This window comes from Rhincodon typus, chromosome 40 (assembly GCF_021869965.1).
Source record: "Rhincodon typus isolate 14 chromosome 40, sRhiTyp1.1, whole genome shotgun sequence".
Lineage (NCBI taxonomy): Eukaryota > Metazoa > Chordata > Chondrichthyes > Orectolobiformes > Rhincodontidae > Rhincodon > Rhincodon typus.
The window spans coordinates 2,304,471-2,321,317 of record NC_063371.1 but is presented as its reverse complement, the minus strand read 5'-3'; the positions used below and the strand labels follow the sequence as shown (position 1 = coordinate 2,321,317).

Sequence of the window (16,847 nt, the reverse complement as noted above, 5' to 3'; positions counted from 1 at the left end):
GATATAGGACAGATGTCAGAGGTAGGTTCTTTACTCAGAGAGTAGTAAGGGCGTGGAATGCTCTGCCTGCAACAGTAGTAGACTCGCCAATTTTAAGGGCATTTAAATGGTCATTGGATACACATATGGATGATAATGGAATAGTGTAGGTTAGATGGGCTTCAGATTGGTTTCACAGGTCGGCACAACATCGAGGGCCGAAGGGCCTGTACTGCGCTGTAATGTTCTATGTTCTATGTTCTATGTTCCGCAAACTCCAGCCCCAAATGGGCGTTCAGAGTTGGAGAGAAATAGCCAAGCGAGGTGTTTTCCCATAGCAGTGTGTCCTCAAGCCACCAAGGGAACCTGTGAAGTTTGATCTATTCATTAGCACTGCATACAGTTTATGAACCAGCCTGACAGCTTGCGTGCCCCTCTGTTTGTCTGCGTTATAGGTTGTACGGGACATTCCGAGACCGCAAGTATCTTTACATGCTGATGGAGGCCTGCCTTGGTGGTGAACTGTGGACCATCCTGAGAGACAGGTAATCGACTGACATTTATATCAATTCCTCCAACTCTCCACTTGAAGAGCAGTAGTAATGCAGACCACTCATTTTGTACATCAGTGGATATAGTGCATTCATCTCTGAGTCATACAATCATGGGTCCAAGTCCCTTTCTACAGCTCTCAGCTAGGAGCCTGGGTGACAATCCCAGGAACAGCACTAAACTTTCAGACATGCTGTCTTTCAGATGAGGTGTTAAAACAAGGCTGTGCCTGTCCTCATCAGTAGCAGTGAACAAATTTCTGGGGCTGTTTGGTGGAACAGCAGGGACGTAGTTCCCCAGTGTCATGACCAATATTTCTCCTTCAAATAAAATCACAAACAGGTTCTCTGTTCATTATTAATATTTGTGGTGCATACTACGTATGACTAAGTAACTGCTGTGTTTCTGACAACAGGAAGTACGTTTGTAAGATATACTTATTTATTAAACATCTCGGGATAGCCGGAGGTAGTAGTGAAAGATGCTACAGAGGGTTTTTCAAGCTCCCTCTTGTATCTGAGCTTCACGCATGCGGAGGTGCATGATGCCCGCCCCTGTCCCAAGACAACTTTTTTCCTGAACCAAACTGAAACTTGACAGCACTCCCTGCAAACCCCTACTGCTCCCCCCCCCTCCCCTAATCTCTCCACCATGCTGTGGTTGTTGCCACTCAGCTTGTCTTTCCTTAATTCCCTAACAACACTTCCCATGAAAAGAATTGGCAAAGTTAAATCCTGTTGCAGTCACCTGCAACCAGTGTATGTTATTGAGATGGAGGTTAAAAACAAGGCAGTTCAATATTGAACTTGGTTGCAGCCTCTTGAGGCAGAGACCTGATTCCATACGCCTCAAGTGTGACTTGATGTCCCAGTCGCAAGCTCATGAAATGAACTTTTTATTCTTTCCCTGGAGGTGGGTGTCGCTGTCTGGGCAAGCATTTATTGCCTATCTTCATTGGTGCCTCAAGAAGGTGATGAGGCGCCACCTTCTTGAACCACTGCAGTCCCTCTGGTGGAGGTACATCCACAGTGCTGTGAAGGAAGGATTTCCAGGATCGGTGTGTGGCTTGGAGGGGAACTTGCAGGTGCCGTTGCCCCCAAGTAGCTGCTACCCTTAGATTTCTAGATGATAGTAGTGCTGGGTTTGGAAGGTGGTGTTGAAGTGGCGAGTTACTGCAATGTATCTTGTAGATGGTAAGCAGTGCTACCACTGTGCATCAGTAAAGGAGAAAGTGAATGTTGATCATGGTGTCAGTTAAGTGTCTGCTTCGCCCTGAAGGATGTAAAGCTTCTTGAGTGTTGTTGGAGCTGCACTCATCCTCTCCAAATGGAGAGTGTTCGATCACGTGCCTTGTAGAAGGCAGTTTAACTTTAGGAAGACAGGAGGTGAGTTACTAGCCTATGACTCTTCGTTGCCTCAGTATTTTGGTGCTTGTCCAGTTCAGCTTTTAGTCAATGGTAATCCCCACTGAATGTCATGATTAGATCCTGTCTTGTTGGAGATGATCATTGCCTAGCACTTGTAACATTCGTGAAACACTGGTCACTTTTCAAGCCACGCCAACCCAGGCTGTTGTCCAGACCCTGCTGCATCGTGGCACAGACTGCTTCAGGATCTGAGAACTGAGTGGTGCTGAACCTTGTACAATCATAAGTAAACACCCCCACTTGTGACCTTATGACAGAAGGAAGGTCATTGAGGAAGCAGCTGAAAGTGGTTGGCCTGAGGAATTCCTGCAGAGATGTGCTGGAACTGAGATGACAGACCTCCAACAACCACGACCATCTTCCCCGTGCTACATATAATGCTAGCTATAAGTCCAGCCAGCAGAGAGTTTTCACCTGATTCTCATTGACTCCAGGTTTTTCTAGGACTGTTTGATGTCTAATGCAGTCAATTTCAACTTGGCTCTGGAGTTTTCAACTCTTTTGTCTGTGGTTGGCACAAGACTGTAATGAAGTGAGGAACTGAGGAGAACCCAACGTGAGCATCAGTGAATATTGTGGTTATTAGTTTGCAAGTGCTACCCCATAGCTGCTTGTTAGTGACACCTTCCAGCACTTTACTGATGATCGAGAGTGGCCCGCTAGGCTGATAACGGGCTGAGATGGATTTGTCCTGTTCTTTGTGTACAGAACATACCTGGGAAATTGCACAAGTTACGAAGTAGATGCCAATGTTGTAACTGTACTGGAACAGCTAGTTATTTAACACAAGTCTTCAGTACTATTTCCAGAATGTTGTCAGGGCCCATAACACATAGGTCCCTTCAGCTGTAAGTTTTTAGATCTGTTTGTAATCAGCCCCATTTAGCTCTTTGGTAATGCCACACAAGACAATAGAGGGTGTTCTGTGAAGACAGGACTCCAACTCCTTAAGTACAACACGGTGTTTACTCGTACCAACGGACAGATGATCTGTGTCTGATAGATAGTTGGGAGGAGGTTTCTCTGTCTCTGATATGTTGAGACTTCATGGGGTCTGGAGTCAATCTTGATACCACCGAGGGAAGCTCCCTCCTGTCTGTATACCACTGTGCTGCCATTCATGGTGGGTTATCCTGCCAGTGGTCAGAAATTACCCTGGGCTGGTGATGCTTGAGACATTGTCAGGTATGATCCTGTTACTATGAAATTCTCAGACTGTCCCAATTTTAGCACCATTTTGAAAGACAACGGCAGCATACACATGTAAGCACCACCACCCGCAAGTTCCTCTCTAAGCCGCTTACCAAGTTGATTTGGAAATATATCAATGCTTCTTCAGTGTCACTGGGTCAAAATCTGGGAATACCCTCCATTACAGTGCTGTGGATCTACCAACAGCACTTGGTCTATAGTGGTTCAAGAAAACAGTTCACATCCACCTTCTCAAGGGCAACTAGAATTGGGCCCAAATTTGAGAAGTTCTGGTGAATCAAAGAGTGGGGAACATCAACAGAGGAAGGAAATAATGTGGGAAATGACAAACAGTCAATGAAAGGAAGGGACAGAGAATACACTAAGAACAGGTCATTAGCGACAACTAGAGATTACAACAATAAAAGGACAAAACTTAAGGCATTGTATTTGAAACGCATGGCATTTGAAACAAAACAGATTATGTAGTAGTACAAATTGAAATAAATAAGGACGATTTCTGTAACTGAGACGTGGCTGCAGAATGACCTAGATTGGGACCTGAATATTGAAGGGTATGTGATGTTGAGGAAAGATGGTAAGCTAGGAAAGGGGTGGCTCTGTTAATTAAAGAGGATGTTCACGCAATGGAGAAAGATGACCTTAATTCAGGAAACCAGGATATAAAGGCAGTTCGGGTAACGACGAGGAATTCTAAAATGGATAGGTTCAAGGTAATCAGGCACAGCCAACTTGACTTTGTCAAAGGGAAATCATGTTTAACTGATGTATTGGAGTTCTTTGAAGTAACTCCTGCTGTAACATATAGGGAACTAGTACTGTATTTAGATTTTCAGATGGTATTCGTTAGCATATCGAAGATTATTGCAGGAAGTGAAAGCTCACAGTATAAGGGATAACATTGGCATGGATAGAAGACTGGTTGGCTTACAGAAGGCAGAGAGTAGGAATAAATCTGTATTTGCTAGGCTGGCAGGATGTCATGCGTGATATGGGATAGCAGTCGGTGCTGGGGCTTTAACTCTTAACAATTTCTATAAATGATTTGGATCTACGGATCAAAGGTACAGTTGCTAAATTTTCTGATTACACAAAGGTAGGAAAATGAGTTGTAAAGAGGACGTCAGGGGCCTACAAAGGGATATAGATAGGTGAGTCGGCAAAGATCTGACAAATGGAGTAAATGTTAGAAAGTGTGAAATTGTCCATCTCGGCAGAAAGAAGGAAGAAAATGCATATAATCTAAATGGCGAGAGGTTGCAGAACTCTGAGATATAGAGATCTGGGTGTCCTAGTGCATGAATCACAGAAAATTCGTGTGCAGATACAGCAAGTAATGAGGAAATCTCCAACAATGTTATGGTTTAGTGTGAGCAGAATTGAATGTAAAAATAAGCAGGTTATGCTTCAGTTGTACAAGACGTTGGTGAGAGGGCATCTGGAGTCCTGGTCACCGTACTTAATGAAGGATGTTAATGCATAGGAAGCAGTTCAGTGAAGGCTTAGTGGACAAAGACATGGATTGAGTGGATTGCCTTATGAGGAAAGGCTACACTTGTACCCTTTGGAGTTTAGAAGAGTCAGAGGTGACCTCATTGAAACACACAAGATCCTGAGGGGACTTGATTGGGGGAATATTGAAAGGATGTTTCCTCTTTTGGGAGAATCTAGAATTAGGGGTCACAGTTTAAAAATGTAAGGACACCCATTTCATTGGTGGTGTTAATCATTTGCTGTTGAGTAAGATTGTGCAGCGAGGAAACTCTGTGTCACTGGTCATGGGCTCTGTGGATCCTTGTGAGGCTAATGAGCCCAATCCTAGAGCCACATGTCCAACAACACATTTGGCAAGTGTTCCGTGGAGGTGGAATTGGACCCATATAATACAGAGATGAGGAAACTTTTTCTCCACCTCCCCGAGAGTCTTTGGGATTCTATTTCTCAAAAGGTAGCAGATGCATAATCTTTAAATATTTTTACAGCAGGAATAGATCAATTCTTGATGACCAAAGGGGATGAAGGATTATCAGGGGTATGCAGGAATGTAGAGTTGAGGTTAAAATTAAATCAGCCTTATTGAATTGTAGAACAGGCTGAGAAAGCCCTGCAGACTATTCTTGTTCCTTGTTCATATGCCTGATAAGAAATAAATGAATATTTGGAGAAAAACTTTGAAACTTTGCCTGGCTTAAATCCGTCTGAGAGTTCCTGTGAGATACTGAAGTTGAATTTTTTTTTCTGTGTGTGGTTAATTACAGGGGCTCATTTGATGATTCCGTTACACGGTTCTACACTGCCTGTGTGCTGGAAGCTTTTGCATATTTACACAGCAAAGGAGTCATTTACAGAGATCTGAAACCAGAGAACATCATCCTCAATCACAAAGGTTATGCTAAACTGGTAAGTACTATACGGCAGGGAGGTATGGCGATGTAGGATGCAGCGGCGAAGGAGCTGGTCCAACAGATAATGAGATACTTAGTGCCGGAATGGATGAGCAAACTAAGCGTGTCCCTGAGGTATACAGGGAGAAGGAGTTAAAAGGGGTTGTGGCAATGATAGGAAATGGGATAAATCAGATTGTTCTTTTCGACTGTGACTGAAAGCTCTAAAAATGTGTTGTCCGGCCAGTGTCAGGACAATGTTAAGGACATCTCTTCACAGGTAGAAAAGAGCTTGGAGTAGGAAGGGGAAAAATCCAGTTATCACGGTCCATGTAGGAACCAACATCACAGACTGAGCCTTTTACCAGGGGGCAGCTGAAGAGCTTGGGTGGATTATAATGTTACCAAGAAAGCTCATAATCCGAGAATTTTGGAAACCTGCAAAGCAAAATCCAAAGCATTAGCCGTGGCTAATCCACCCAACCTACATATCCCTAGACACTACGGGCAATATAGCATGGCCAATCCACTTAATGTGCACATTTTTGGATTGTGGGAAGAAACCAGAGCACCTGGTGGAAATCCACACAGACACGAAGAGAACGTGCAAACTTCACACAGTCACCCAAGTTTGGAATTGATCCCAGGTCCCAGATGCTGTAAGACAGCATTGCTATGCACTGAGCCACCTTGCTGCCCCATGGTAGTTATTTCACAAGAGTTCACACAGTTACAGGTAATATGTTTCTAAAGATTAAGGATTGATTGAAGGACATGAAAGAGAGTTGGAATAAATGGGTCATTTTAAATTTTGTAGGCTGTTACCAATGGAGTGCGACAAGGATTAATGCTGGAACCTTAGCTGTTTACAGTGTACTGCCATAATGTAGATGTAGGGACTGAGTGTACAAGTTTGTTGATACTTTCCCACCTAGCTTTAAGGTGTCCGAAAGGTACATGAGTATGTTTACGCAAGAATGTGACGGGTGAGATATTGTGAACCTAGTATGAGGAATAGGAGATTGTGGATAATAGGAGATAGATATATTCAAAGCTGAGATAGACAGATTTTTAATCAATATGGGAATCTGGGGCTATGGGGATAAAGGCAAGAAAGTGCAGGTGAGAATTATCAGATCAGCTACAGCCTCGTTGAATGGCAGAGCAGACTCAATGGGCTGAATGGCCTCCTTCAGCTCCTGTGTTGTACGGTCATCTTAAATATTTGTTGTTCACTTTGGTAGGAAGAATAGACAGCAACATTTGTAAACAGTAAGATTAAATGTTGACGCTGAAAGGGATTTGTTAACACTGAGGTACAGTGAAAAGTTAAGAAGGTCTCTTGACCTTGACTGCAATGGATGGAAGCACAACTTGAATGCTGTGTGTGTACTTTCAGTCTCTGTTCCCAAGGTCAGATATGCTTGCCTTAGAAAGGATCGCAACAGAGATTCCACCTACTGATTGCAGAGAATCAGAGGAGAAACTGGTAGATGGGCTTCTACTCTCTGGAGTTTAGAGATCTGAGAGATGACCCAGTTGAGTATTTGCACTGAGGCCTTTTTTCTCCCCCCAGACTGGGTAGTCTAGAATGAGGCATAGAGTCTTAGCATCGGGAGTTAGCCTTTAAGAAGTGAGACTGGGAGAAATTTCTTCAGAGCAATGTGATGCTCGTGCATCCATCTATCACTAATCCCTTTGGATCAAATTACATTTTGATTGAATTAGTATTAAATCGTCTTATTCGAATGAGTGGATAATCTGTCTCGTTAGCCTGATAATTCAGAGAGTGATTTTTTTTTTCCCCCCCACCTGCAATCACTTACTGAGGTGATGGAGGAGTAACATAGCATTAAGGTTATTTATTGGGGCACAGACCAGAAGATATAGGAGCTGAAGGAGACAGTTCAGGTCGTTGAGTCTACTCCGCTATTCGATAAGACCAGAGCTGTTTGATAATCCTCAACTTCACTGTCCTACCTTTTCCCTGGAACTCTACATTCCCTTACTGATTAAAAATCTGTCAACCTCAGCCTTGAATGTGCTTCCTCACACAGCCTCCACAGCTTTCAGCATTAAAGAATTCCATAGTTACTGTAACATTGGTGTTTACTAAAATACAATAACTGTCAATGGGGCTGTTGTGGTGCAGTGGTAGCATCCCTATCTCTGAGCCAAGAGACCCAGGTTCAAGTCCCACTACTCCAGAGGTGCGGAGTAACATCCCCAAATAGGTCAATTAGAAAATATATACAATTGGTAATGTGAATAGAAAAAGATAATGGTCAGTGACATACCAATATTTAGATATTTCATTTCATTAACTTTTTGGAGGGGGAAGTCCTCTTGCGATTGAACCAAACTTTGAGAGATTCATCAATGTGGAATTAAAACTCTACGAGTCTGGCTGCACCTTCTGTTCAGCCATTTGCTGTAGCCGCTCCACAATTAAATCTGCTGTACGCAAGAGGGGTGGGAACTATGCAGTACAGATGACGAAAATATTGGTCGGGTCAGGAGCATCTGAGAGAGAGAAACAGAGTTAAAGTTTCAGGTCGATGACTTTTCACAAGAACTAGGAGGTGTTAGATATCGATCAACTTCGAAGCAGAGAGTCAGGATGAGAACAGGAGGGCGACTGAGTGCAGGTTGGATGACTGCTTTGCAGAATGCTTTTTCAGGCTGCAAGCCCAAAACTGAGATTGTGGACATTTTGTCATGTTTGTCCTCGATCCTTTTCCCGATGTGACCTCTCTGCCTTTGGTCTCCAACACGGTTGCAATGAAGTTTACTAGAAGCTCAAAGGACAGCACCTCATGTTTGGAGATGAACAATAAGTTCCAGCTACTCGAGGTCATAACCACTGTGTGCATTTTTGTTATTCCTGCTGGACCACTTCAAGGACCCGTGTTTCATTTATTTAGTGCCCTCCACTATTGTTATTTTCTCTCACATAATCTCTTTTACGTTGCACCCTCTCACAGAACCTCCCTTTGTCGTTTTCTCCCTATATCTGTAAAAAGCTTGTTTTTGCTGCAATTGTACAGGGCCTTGGTGAGGCCACACCTTAGTATTGTGTGCAGTTTTGGGTTTCCTAGTCTGAGGAAGGACATTCTTGCTACTGAGGGGGTCTAGTGAAGGTTCCGGGATGGCAGCACTAATATATGAAGAAAGACCGGATCGACTGGGCTTGTACTCACTGGAATTTAGAAGAGTGGGAGGGGATCTCATAAAAACTTATAAAATCCTCTGGGACTGGACTGGCAAAATGTGGGAAGAATGTTCCCAATGTTGGGGAAGTCCAGAATTAGGGGTCACAGCCTAAGAATAAGGGGTAAGACATTCAGGACTGAGATGAGGAAGAATGTTTTCACTCTGAGAATTGCGAAACCTGTGAAATTCTCTACCACAAAGCTATTGGGGCCAGTTCGTTAGGTATATTCAAGAGGGAGCTGGACGTGGCTCTTGCGGCTGAAAGGATCAAGGGGTATGGAGAGAGGGTGGGAGTGGGATACTGCGATTGCGTGATCAGCCATGATCATACTGAATGGTGGTGCAGGCTCGAAGGGCCGAATAGTCTACTCCTGTACCTATTTTCTATGTCTAAAAACTTCTTTCCAATTCAGCTGTCAGGTCATTGACCTGAAATGTTCACTGTTTCTCTGTGCACAGATGCTGTGTGACCCATTGAGTTTTCCAGCATTGTCTTACTTCAGAGGGAGAAGGTGCATTCAACAATCTCCTAGGACAACTGATTTAGGCAACTTGGTGTGTGAGAATCTCAAGTGCAAGTGCAAGGCTGCAATACAACACAATATAGAATACAATTGAATATCCTTTTATTGCCAAATATCCTTTTATTGCCACGTGTACTCCATCATAGGAGTACAGTGAAAAACTTTTACATTGTCTGCCTTCTTATGGCGACATCTGAGGTACAAGTACTTAGGTACCACTCTTGGATACAGCAGAGGAATAGAAGCACTTGCTTAATTACAGAGTTGAAAATAAGCTAAAAATAGGCAGTTAAATTTTCTTTTTGACCACAAACACTGCACATTGGCAGACACAAGAACTGTGGAGTTGTGGATAATGAGAAAGGTTATCGACGGATACTGCGGGATGCAGATCAGTTGGAAAGTTGGGCGGAGAAATGGCAGATGGAGTTTAATCCTGACAAGTGTGAGGTGATGCATTTAGGGAGGTCAAACACAAATGGAAAGTAAATGCAGGACCCTTAGGAGCATGGATATGCAGAAAGATATTGAGGTCCACGGCTCCTTGTAAGTGGCAAGACAAGAGAATAAGATGGTGAAGAAGGCATACAGCATGCTTGCCTTCATCGGTTGGGTATTGAGTATAAAGGTTGGCAAATCATGTTGCAGCTGTATAAAGCTTTAGTTAGGTCACATTTGGAGTATTTTGTGTAGTTCTTTTCGCTGCATTCTAGAAAGGATATAGAGGCTTCGGAGAGGGTGCAAAAGAGGTTTTCACAGTATGCTGTCTGGATTGGAGTGTTAGCTATCGGAGAGACGGGACAAACTCAAATTATTTTCACTGGAGCGTTGGAAGCTGAGGGGTGACCTGATAGAAGTCTGTAAAATTGAAATGCGAGGATAGGGTGGATAGTCAAAGTCTCTTTCCCAGGATTGAAATGCCAAATATTAGGGGGAATAGGTTTAAGGTGAGAGGAGAAAGTTTAAAGGAGATGTGTGAGGTGAGTTTTTTTTGATGCAGAGGCTGGTAGGTGTCTGGAACACGCTGCCAGGGGAGGTGGCGGAAGCAGATATGATAACAAAGGTTAAGAGGCATTTAGACAGACCCACGGACAGAGAACGGAGGGTACAAACCACGTATAGATAGATGGGATTAGTTTAGTATGACATCACAGTCAGCGTAGACACGGTGGGCCGAAGTGCCTGTTCCTATGCTATACTGTGTTCTAAAATGGGTGGGACAGTGCACACAACACAGAGTGTCAAAGGGTTAATGGACGTTGTCACGATTTAGGTGGATTTTGGCTTTGCTAAGAAGATTGGATTTGGGAAGAAGACGTGGACCTTTTGTGGGACTCCTGAATACGTAGCTCCCGAGATCATCCTCAACAAAGGTCACGACAGCTCTGCAGATTACTGGTCCTTGGGCATCCTAATGTATGAGCTCCTGACAGGCAGGTGAGTGACTGCGGCTAGGGTTTTAAAGTTTAGTTCACATGCGTTGTCTAAAACGAAGACCTGAAACCCACAGTTAACTCTCCTGTACTCGGACTGCGGTGGACTAGGGCAGCAGCTTGTGAACTCAACCCATGTCTCTGTGTGGTCGTTGCCAGTGAGTCAAGCAGCAGTTCACAGGAAGGTTCTGAGCCTGATTGAGTCTTTATTTAAGGTGAATGAAGTAGACATGCAGGAGATGACACTGGCTAAAGGTTAGAGGTGGAATCCTTGGCTAAATTTATTCCTCTGCCTAGTCCTCGGGGCACTAAGGGTTGTAGGTGCAGCAAGTCCAGGGATTGAATCTACATGACTCAGAGTCACAGAACGCACTGGCGCATTTGAAATTAGTGGCACGAGCTTGAACTTGTCCTGCTGCTGTGTCAATCATCGAGTGTCTCCCACAGTACACGGTGTTTCACAAAACACTCAGCTTCAGACAGAGGCAGTAGATTGACAAAAGTTGGGGTGTGCTTTATGGGTCAGTTGTTTCTCTATTTGGATTTGGCACCATATTCTTTTCACAGTTTTTGACGTGAGGTTTCCTCCAGAGGCCAAAAACGTTGCTGGGAACTATTCCACTGACCACTGTGTGCTTCGATTCCCGGAAATTATTTGGCCTATTAGAGGCAAGTTTGATCTTGTGCCAGAAAAACAGGAAGCACTGTACACATGTGGATTTTCCAGAATTTGTGGCGAGGAGGTTTCAAACCCAGTATCCATCATCTTTGGAACCTGTGCACTTTCTGTTCTTAAAATCAAATCTGCAGCATTTGAATGACTCTGTGACAGACCTTGTCAGTTTCTGCAGGAGCTCCCAGTTAGTATTCAGCAAGATTGGACAGTTCATTAATCCACCAGACCAGAGTGGGAGCCCGATCTCCTGTGTCTGACACTACACCCAGTCTGGGTCTGCCACAGCGGTGCTGCAAGTAGTTTTCTACACGGGCCAGAATTCAGTGCATTGCCCCGGAAATTCCATAATCGCAGATGTGAGGAAGCCATTTAGCCCACTGTGCCTGTGCCAAGCCGTTGTGAAGAAGCTATTTCAGTTAGTCCCAATCCCCTGCTGTCACCCCAGAGCCCTACAAACGTTTCCTTTTCAAATGGAATTATTGCCTGCTCTAAACAATGACCCACGTAAGTAGTCTGAAGAGGTGAAGGCTGTAGTGTGCAAGACACCAGCCCATGGCAAGCTAGTTTTTCACTCTGATTAGAATGCTCTCACCATGTGGAACAGCCAGTTCTGATACTGATCGGGAGAGCTGTGTCAGCTTATTCTCCATGTCTTGTTTCCACAGCCCTCCGTTCTCTGGCTCCGACCCTATGCAAACGTACAACGTAATCCTGAGAGGGATAGATATGGTTGAGTTCCCAAAGAAAATCACCAAAAATGCAGGCAACCTCATCAAGAAGCTGTGCAGGTGAGTGCTGTGGATTGATAAGTGTGGTGAGAACAGACAAAGTGGTCCGTACGTTTAAGAAGTTCAAATCCTGACTGGGCCAGTGCGAGTTGAATTGAATTGAATTGAATTGGTGCGGTTGTGTCACACAGACAGGCATCGATGTTAAAAACCCACCGATGCAACGTTGACAGAAGGAGACCTCTCACTCCAACCCAGCCCAAGTTATTGATTCTATTCCCTGTGGAATGACTGAAAAAGACACCATCTTTTCTACTCTGATTGCAGTCTGGACCTAACACCAGGTGGAGATTTGCGGCAGGTTATTTGATGCAGCCTGAAGCCTTTACATTTCACTCCCAGTTATGTTTAGATGTATTTGTTTAGGTCAGTGTTATTTCTTTTTATTCACTCGTGGGACGTGCGTGTCGCTGAATGTCCGGCCAGCATTTATTGCCAGTCCCTGGTTGCCCTTGAGAAGGTAGTGGCGACCTTCGTGAACCACTGCTGTAGGTTCACTCACAATGCCCTTCGGGATGGAATTCCAGGATTTTGACCCAGCAACTGTGAAGAACGACGATATATTTCCAAGTTGAGATTGTGTATGGCTCAGAGGGGAACTTGCAGGGGGCGGTGTTCCCATGTAACTGCTCATGAGTTCGGAAAGTGCCATATGAGGCTATTTGGTGAATTTCCGCAGTGTGTCTTGAAGATAGTACACACGAATGCAGTGAGCGTCAGTGGTGGGAGGAATGGCTGCTTGTGGATGTGGTGCCATTCAAGCGGGCTGCGTGTCCTGGATGGTGGTGAGCTTGTTCAGTGTTATTGGAGCTGTGCCTTGTCAACGGTGGACAGGCTTTGAGGAGTCAGGAGGTGAGTTACTCGCTGCAGTATTCCCAGCCTCTGACCTGCTCTCGTAGCCACTGTGTTTATGTGGCGAGTCCAGTTGAGTTTCTGATCAATGCTAACCCCAAGAATGTTGATAATGGGGAATGCACCATTTAATATCAAGGGGAGAGACGTTAGATTATCTCTTATTGGAGATGGACATTGCCTGGCATTTGTGTGGTGCAAATGTTAACTTTCCACTTGTCAGCCCAAGCCTGGATATTGTCCAGACCTTGTTGCGTTTGAACATGGACCGCTTCAGTATCTGAGGAGTCCCAAATGGTTCTCAGCATTGTACAGTCATCAGTAAACATCCCCACCTCTTACGCTATGATAGAGGGAAAGTCATTGCCGAAGCACCTGAAGATGTTTGGGCCTAAGACACTCCCCGAGGGACTGCTGCAGAGATGACCTGAAGCTGAGATGACTGACCTCCAATAATGACAACCATCTTTCTATGTGCCAGGTATGACTCCAACCAGAGAGTTTGTCCCCCGATGCCCACTAATTCCAGTTTTGCTATGGCAGCTCAATGCCATATTGGTTCAAATGCAGCCTTCAGCTCAAGGGCTGTCACTCACACTTCAGGTATTCAGCTCTTTTGTCTAGGTTTGAACCAAGGCTCTAATGACAACAGGAGCTGAGTGGCCCTGACTGGGCATCACTGAGCAGGTTATTGCTGAGCACGTGCTGCTTGACAGCACTGTCAATAACATTTCCGTCACTTTACCGTCCCAGTCTGTTTTCAGTAAGCGGCCAGTTTGGATCGGTCTTGCTTTTTACATACAGGACATACCTGGGCAATCTTCCACATTCTCGGGTATGTGCCAAGTGTTGCAACTGTCCTGGAAGAGTTTGGCGAGACCAGGCTCAAATTTTTAGCATCAAATTTCAAATCAAAATGAGACCAAAGCCCACATCTCCCTCAATGAAACACGTGTCAGAAATTGGGAACAAATTAAAACCTTCAGTGAAGTAGCCGTTTGTATTGTTTCGCAACATTTTCTTCATGTGAGTGTGCAAGTGACAGTCGCTGAGGAAGAAAACATTTTCAGCGAACAAATTAATTCTTGACCGACATCCAATTTGATACGATGCAGGACAATTTTGCCATTAAACTGTGATTCGATTTCTTTTGTATGGTGAATCAAGTAATTCTGTGCCCTGGAAGCAGATTGAGGAATCTGTGTTCAGTGCTGCCTGATGTAGTGCAATAATAAACAACACCTCACCCAATTTGCTCTGATGAGCAAAACTGGAGCCGTTTGAGAAGTGTCACTTAAGTGCGAATCATTTCAAAAGAGTACAATCACACTTTGCAGCTAAAAGAACCTGTGAATTCAGTGTGATTCTGATCTTTTCAGTGTAAAATCAACTGCCCTGCCCCCCCACGCCGTGTGGTCACTAAGTTAGCCATGGCTAACCCTCTCTGTTTTTTTTTTCAATAGGGACAACCCTTCGGAGAGACTGGGCACCCAAAAAAACGGAGTAAAGGACATACAGAAGCACAAGTAAGTGGCACATAAAGCTTCCTAATAGGAACTGCAGAGTGGTGCAATTAGACAAAGATTAACACACATGACATCCAAGATAGCAATCTCGAGTAATGCCAGTGCCTCAAAACCTGCTGAGGCTTTGGGAGCAGTGAAGAGGTGTGTTAAAGGAGGCTGGAACAGGCAGGTAACAGTCTAGAAAGAATATTTCAGGAACAGCAAAAAATTAAATGTAGTGGAAAGTGGGTTTCGAGTGGGATTAACAATGTTGGTGAGTCGCAGATACACATTGGCACTGGAAAATATGATATAGTGGTATTACAAAGGACCTGGCTCAAAGAAGATTATTCATTAGGAATTGAATATTCTTTGCCTCAAGTTATTCCAGGCAAAGATAGGACAGGGAAAAGTGATGGGATTGGAATTCAAAAGTGTCTCTCGAGCCAGTAATTAAATAACAGGAAGCCTTCAAAGAGGTTATTGTTTAGGTAAACACTTGCCTTTGAGCATGAAAATAGGGCATCCTAAATCCAGGCTCCCTGGACTGCTCAGGATACAGAAGCTTATGGCAGTTCCAGGTTCAAAATACAGCAGATGATGAAGTTAAGTATAGAAACTATTACTTCTTGTTGACATTGCTCAAAGAAAGAGTTTGAGGATAAATCAGCGAATGCAAATTGAAAGATCTTTTATATGTACAAATGCAAAGGGTGGGGCTGATTGTGAACCGAGGATCTATTTGTGACAACAGAGGACAGGGTAGTGGGTTACTGTCGGAGTCTGCTGAACCAGTCTTCACCAGTCAGCCAATTCCTACGCAAACTGCCCCTGAGCCTGTTTTTTCCACAAGAGAATGAAATCGAGGCTCCATCAGAAATGCAGAACCATACTTCTGTTTTGACAGTTCTGAGGTCGCGCTGAATTGTAGGGGGAAGGTAAAGCATGTCCCCGCCTCTCAGCAGTCAGCTGCTTGTTCTGCTATTGAGAGGCCCTGACAGGCACTTCAATAACTGGTGTCAAGTATAAGTGAAGTGTGCTGTCAGGATACCAAAGGGAACAGGGAGGTGATGCTGTCCTTAAGGTGGGTTGGGGTGGTTGGGAGGGACACATCATATCCTGTGAGAGTGTATGGGCTGAGTTGGGCTATACAACGGGCTGTCAAGGCTCTGTGGGGAGGTGTAGTTGTGGCTGTGAAAGTTAACTATGGGGTCACTCGAATAGCTACTCTGGATTTAATTGTGTAACTTTGCCTCAATGAAAATTCGGTACAATTTCCTTTAAATGAAGACTTTCAGTGGGCTGCTTTGTCCTGCGTGGTGCTGTGGAGAGGCATTGCCAAGGGGGACATCAAACTTTCCCCAGGCAATTCATTCAGATTCTGTTACAATGGGCACTCTTCAGGTCGCACCTCCCATCTACACTGGAATAACAGTTGGCCGACTGCCAGAAAATTTGGGTCATTCTCCCTTTAAGGTGGGGATTTTCAGTGGGTACGTTAGAGCATTGCTCAAAACTAACCCTGTGACAGCACATTTTTGTTGACAGAATATCACCCGACTAAGTTTGAGGTGAGCCAACGAGGGTAACTGAGGGCATGGGTGTAGTAGGGGATGAAATGGCCAGTGTGAAAAACATAAGAGTTCGGAATTTGAACAAAGAGCAGTGGCAGAACATAGCTTTTGTGATTAAAACGTCAGTGGGTGTTGCCTCTGGTCTTGAGTACAGGGCACAGATTTGCAAATGGGGATAATAACAGACCGGTGAAATGGGCAAGCACGTGAATGTTAACGAAATGTTGAACGACACATTTTGGCAGAATCAGACAGCTCAGGTTAAGGGGAACATTCAGTCTTGCTTTTTTCTCTCTCTCTTTCAGGTGGTTTGAAGGCTTTAACTTTGAAGGGCTCAGGAAAGGTACACTAACTGCAGCCATAGTTCCTAGCGTAAGTGATGCCCTTAGTGTCGAGAAATGTTTTGAAATGTAATTAGCCTTAATACATAGGTTATCCAGGGTGTGTTACTGAAAGGCTGGTGCCTTCAGCTGGCTGAACCCCACGCCGTGGAATTGTACCTAATACTCTATATGTATAGAGCTATCGTGAGACATTAGAAACTCCAATGTATTACCAAAAATAGTTTTACAGGAAATATTCATGTATTCCTTTTTTGGGACATGGGAGTGGCTGAGCTAAGCCAGTGTTTATTGCCTGTCCCTAAATGCCCTTTGAGAGCTTCTTCCATGTAGCTTCTGAATGAAAGTGGGCCCCTTTATCCTGCATGGTGTGTCCCAATGCAAGTT

At 44.3% G+C, this 16,847-nt stretch overlaps 1 protein-coding gene across 1 annotated transcript in view; it reads left to right on the top strand.

Moving 5' to 3' along the window:
* LOC109927508 (cGMP-dependent protein kinase 1-like) overlaps positions 1-16,847 on the top strand; it is a 69,944-nt gene that overhangs the window by 52,580 nt on the left and 517 nt on the right. Inside the window, exons 11-16 of the mRNA XM_048618486.1 lie at positions 435-524; positions 5,429-5,570; positions 10,565-10,728; positions 12,066-12,188; positions 14,504-14,566; positions 16,425-16,491. Coding sequence (XP_048474443.1) covers positions 435-524; positions 5,429-5,570; positions 10,565-10,728; positions 12,066-12,188; positions 14,504-14,566; positions 16,425-16,491 — 649 coding nt within the window. The remainder of the gene's footprint in view (positions 1-434; positions 525-5,428; positions 5,571-10,564; positions 10,729-12,065; positions 12,189-14,503; positions 14,567-16,424; positions 16,492-16,847) is intronic.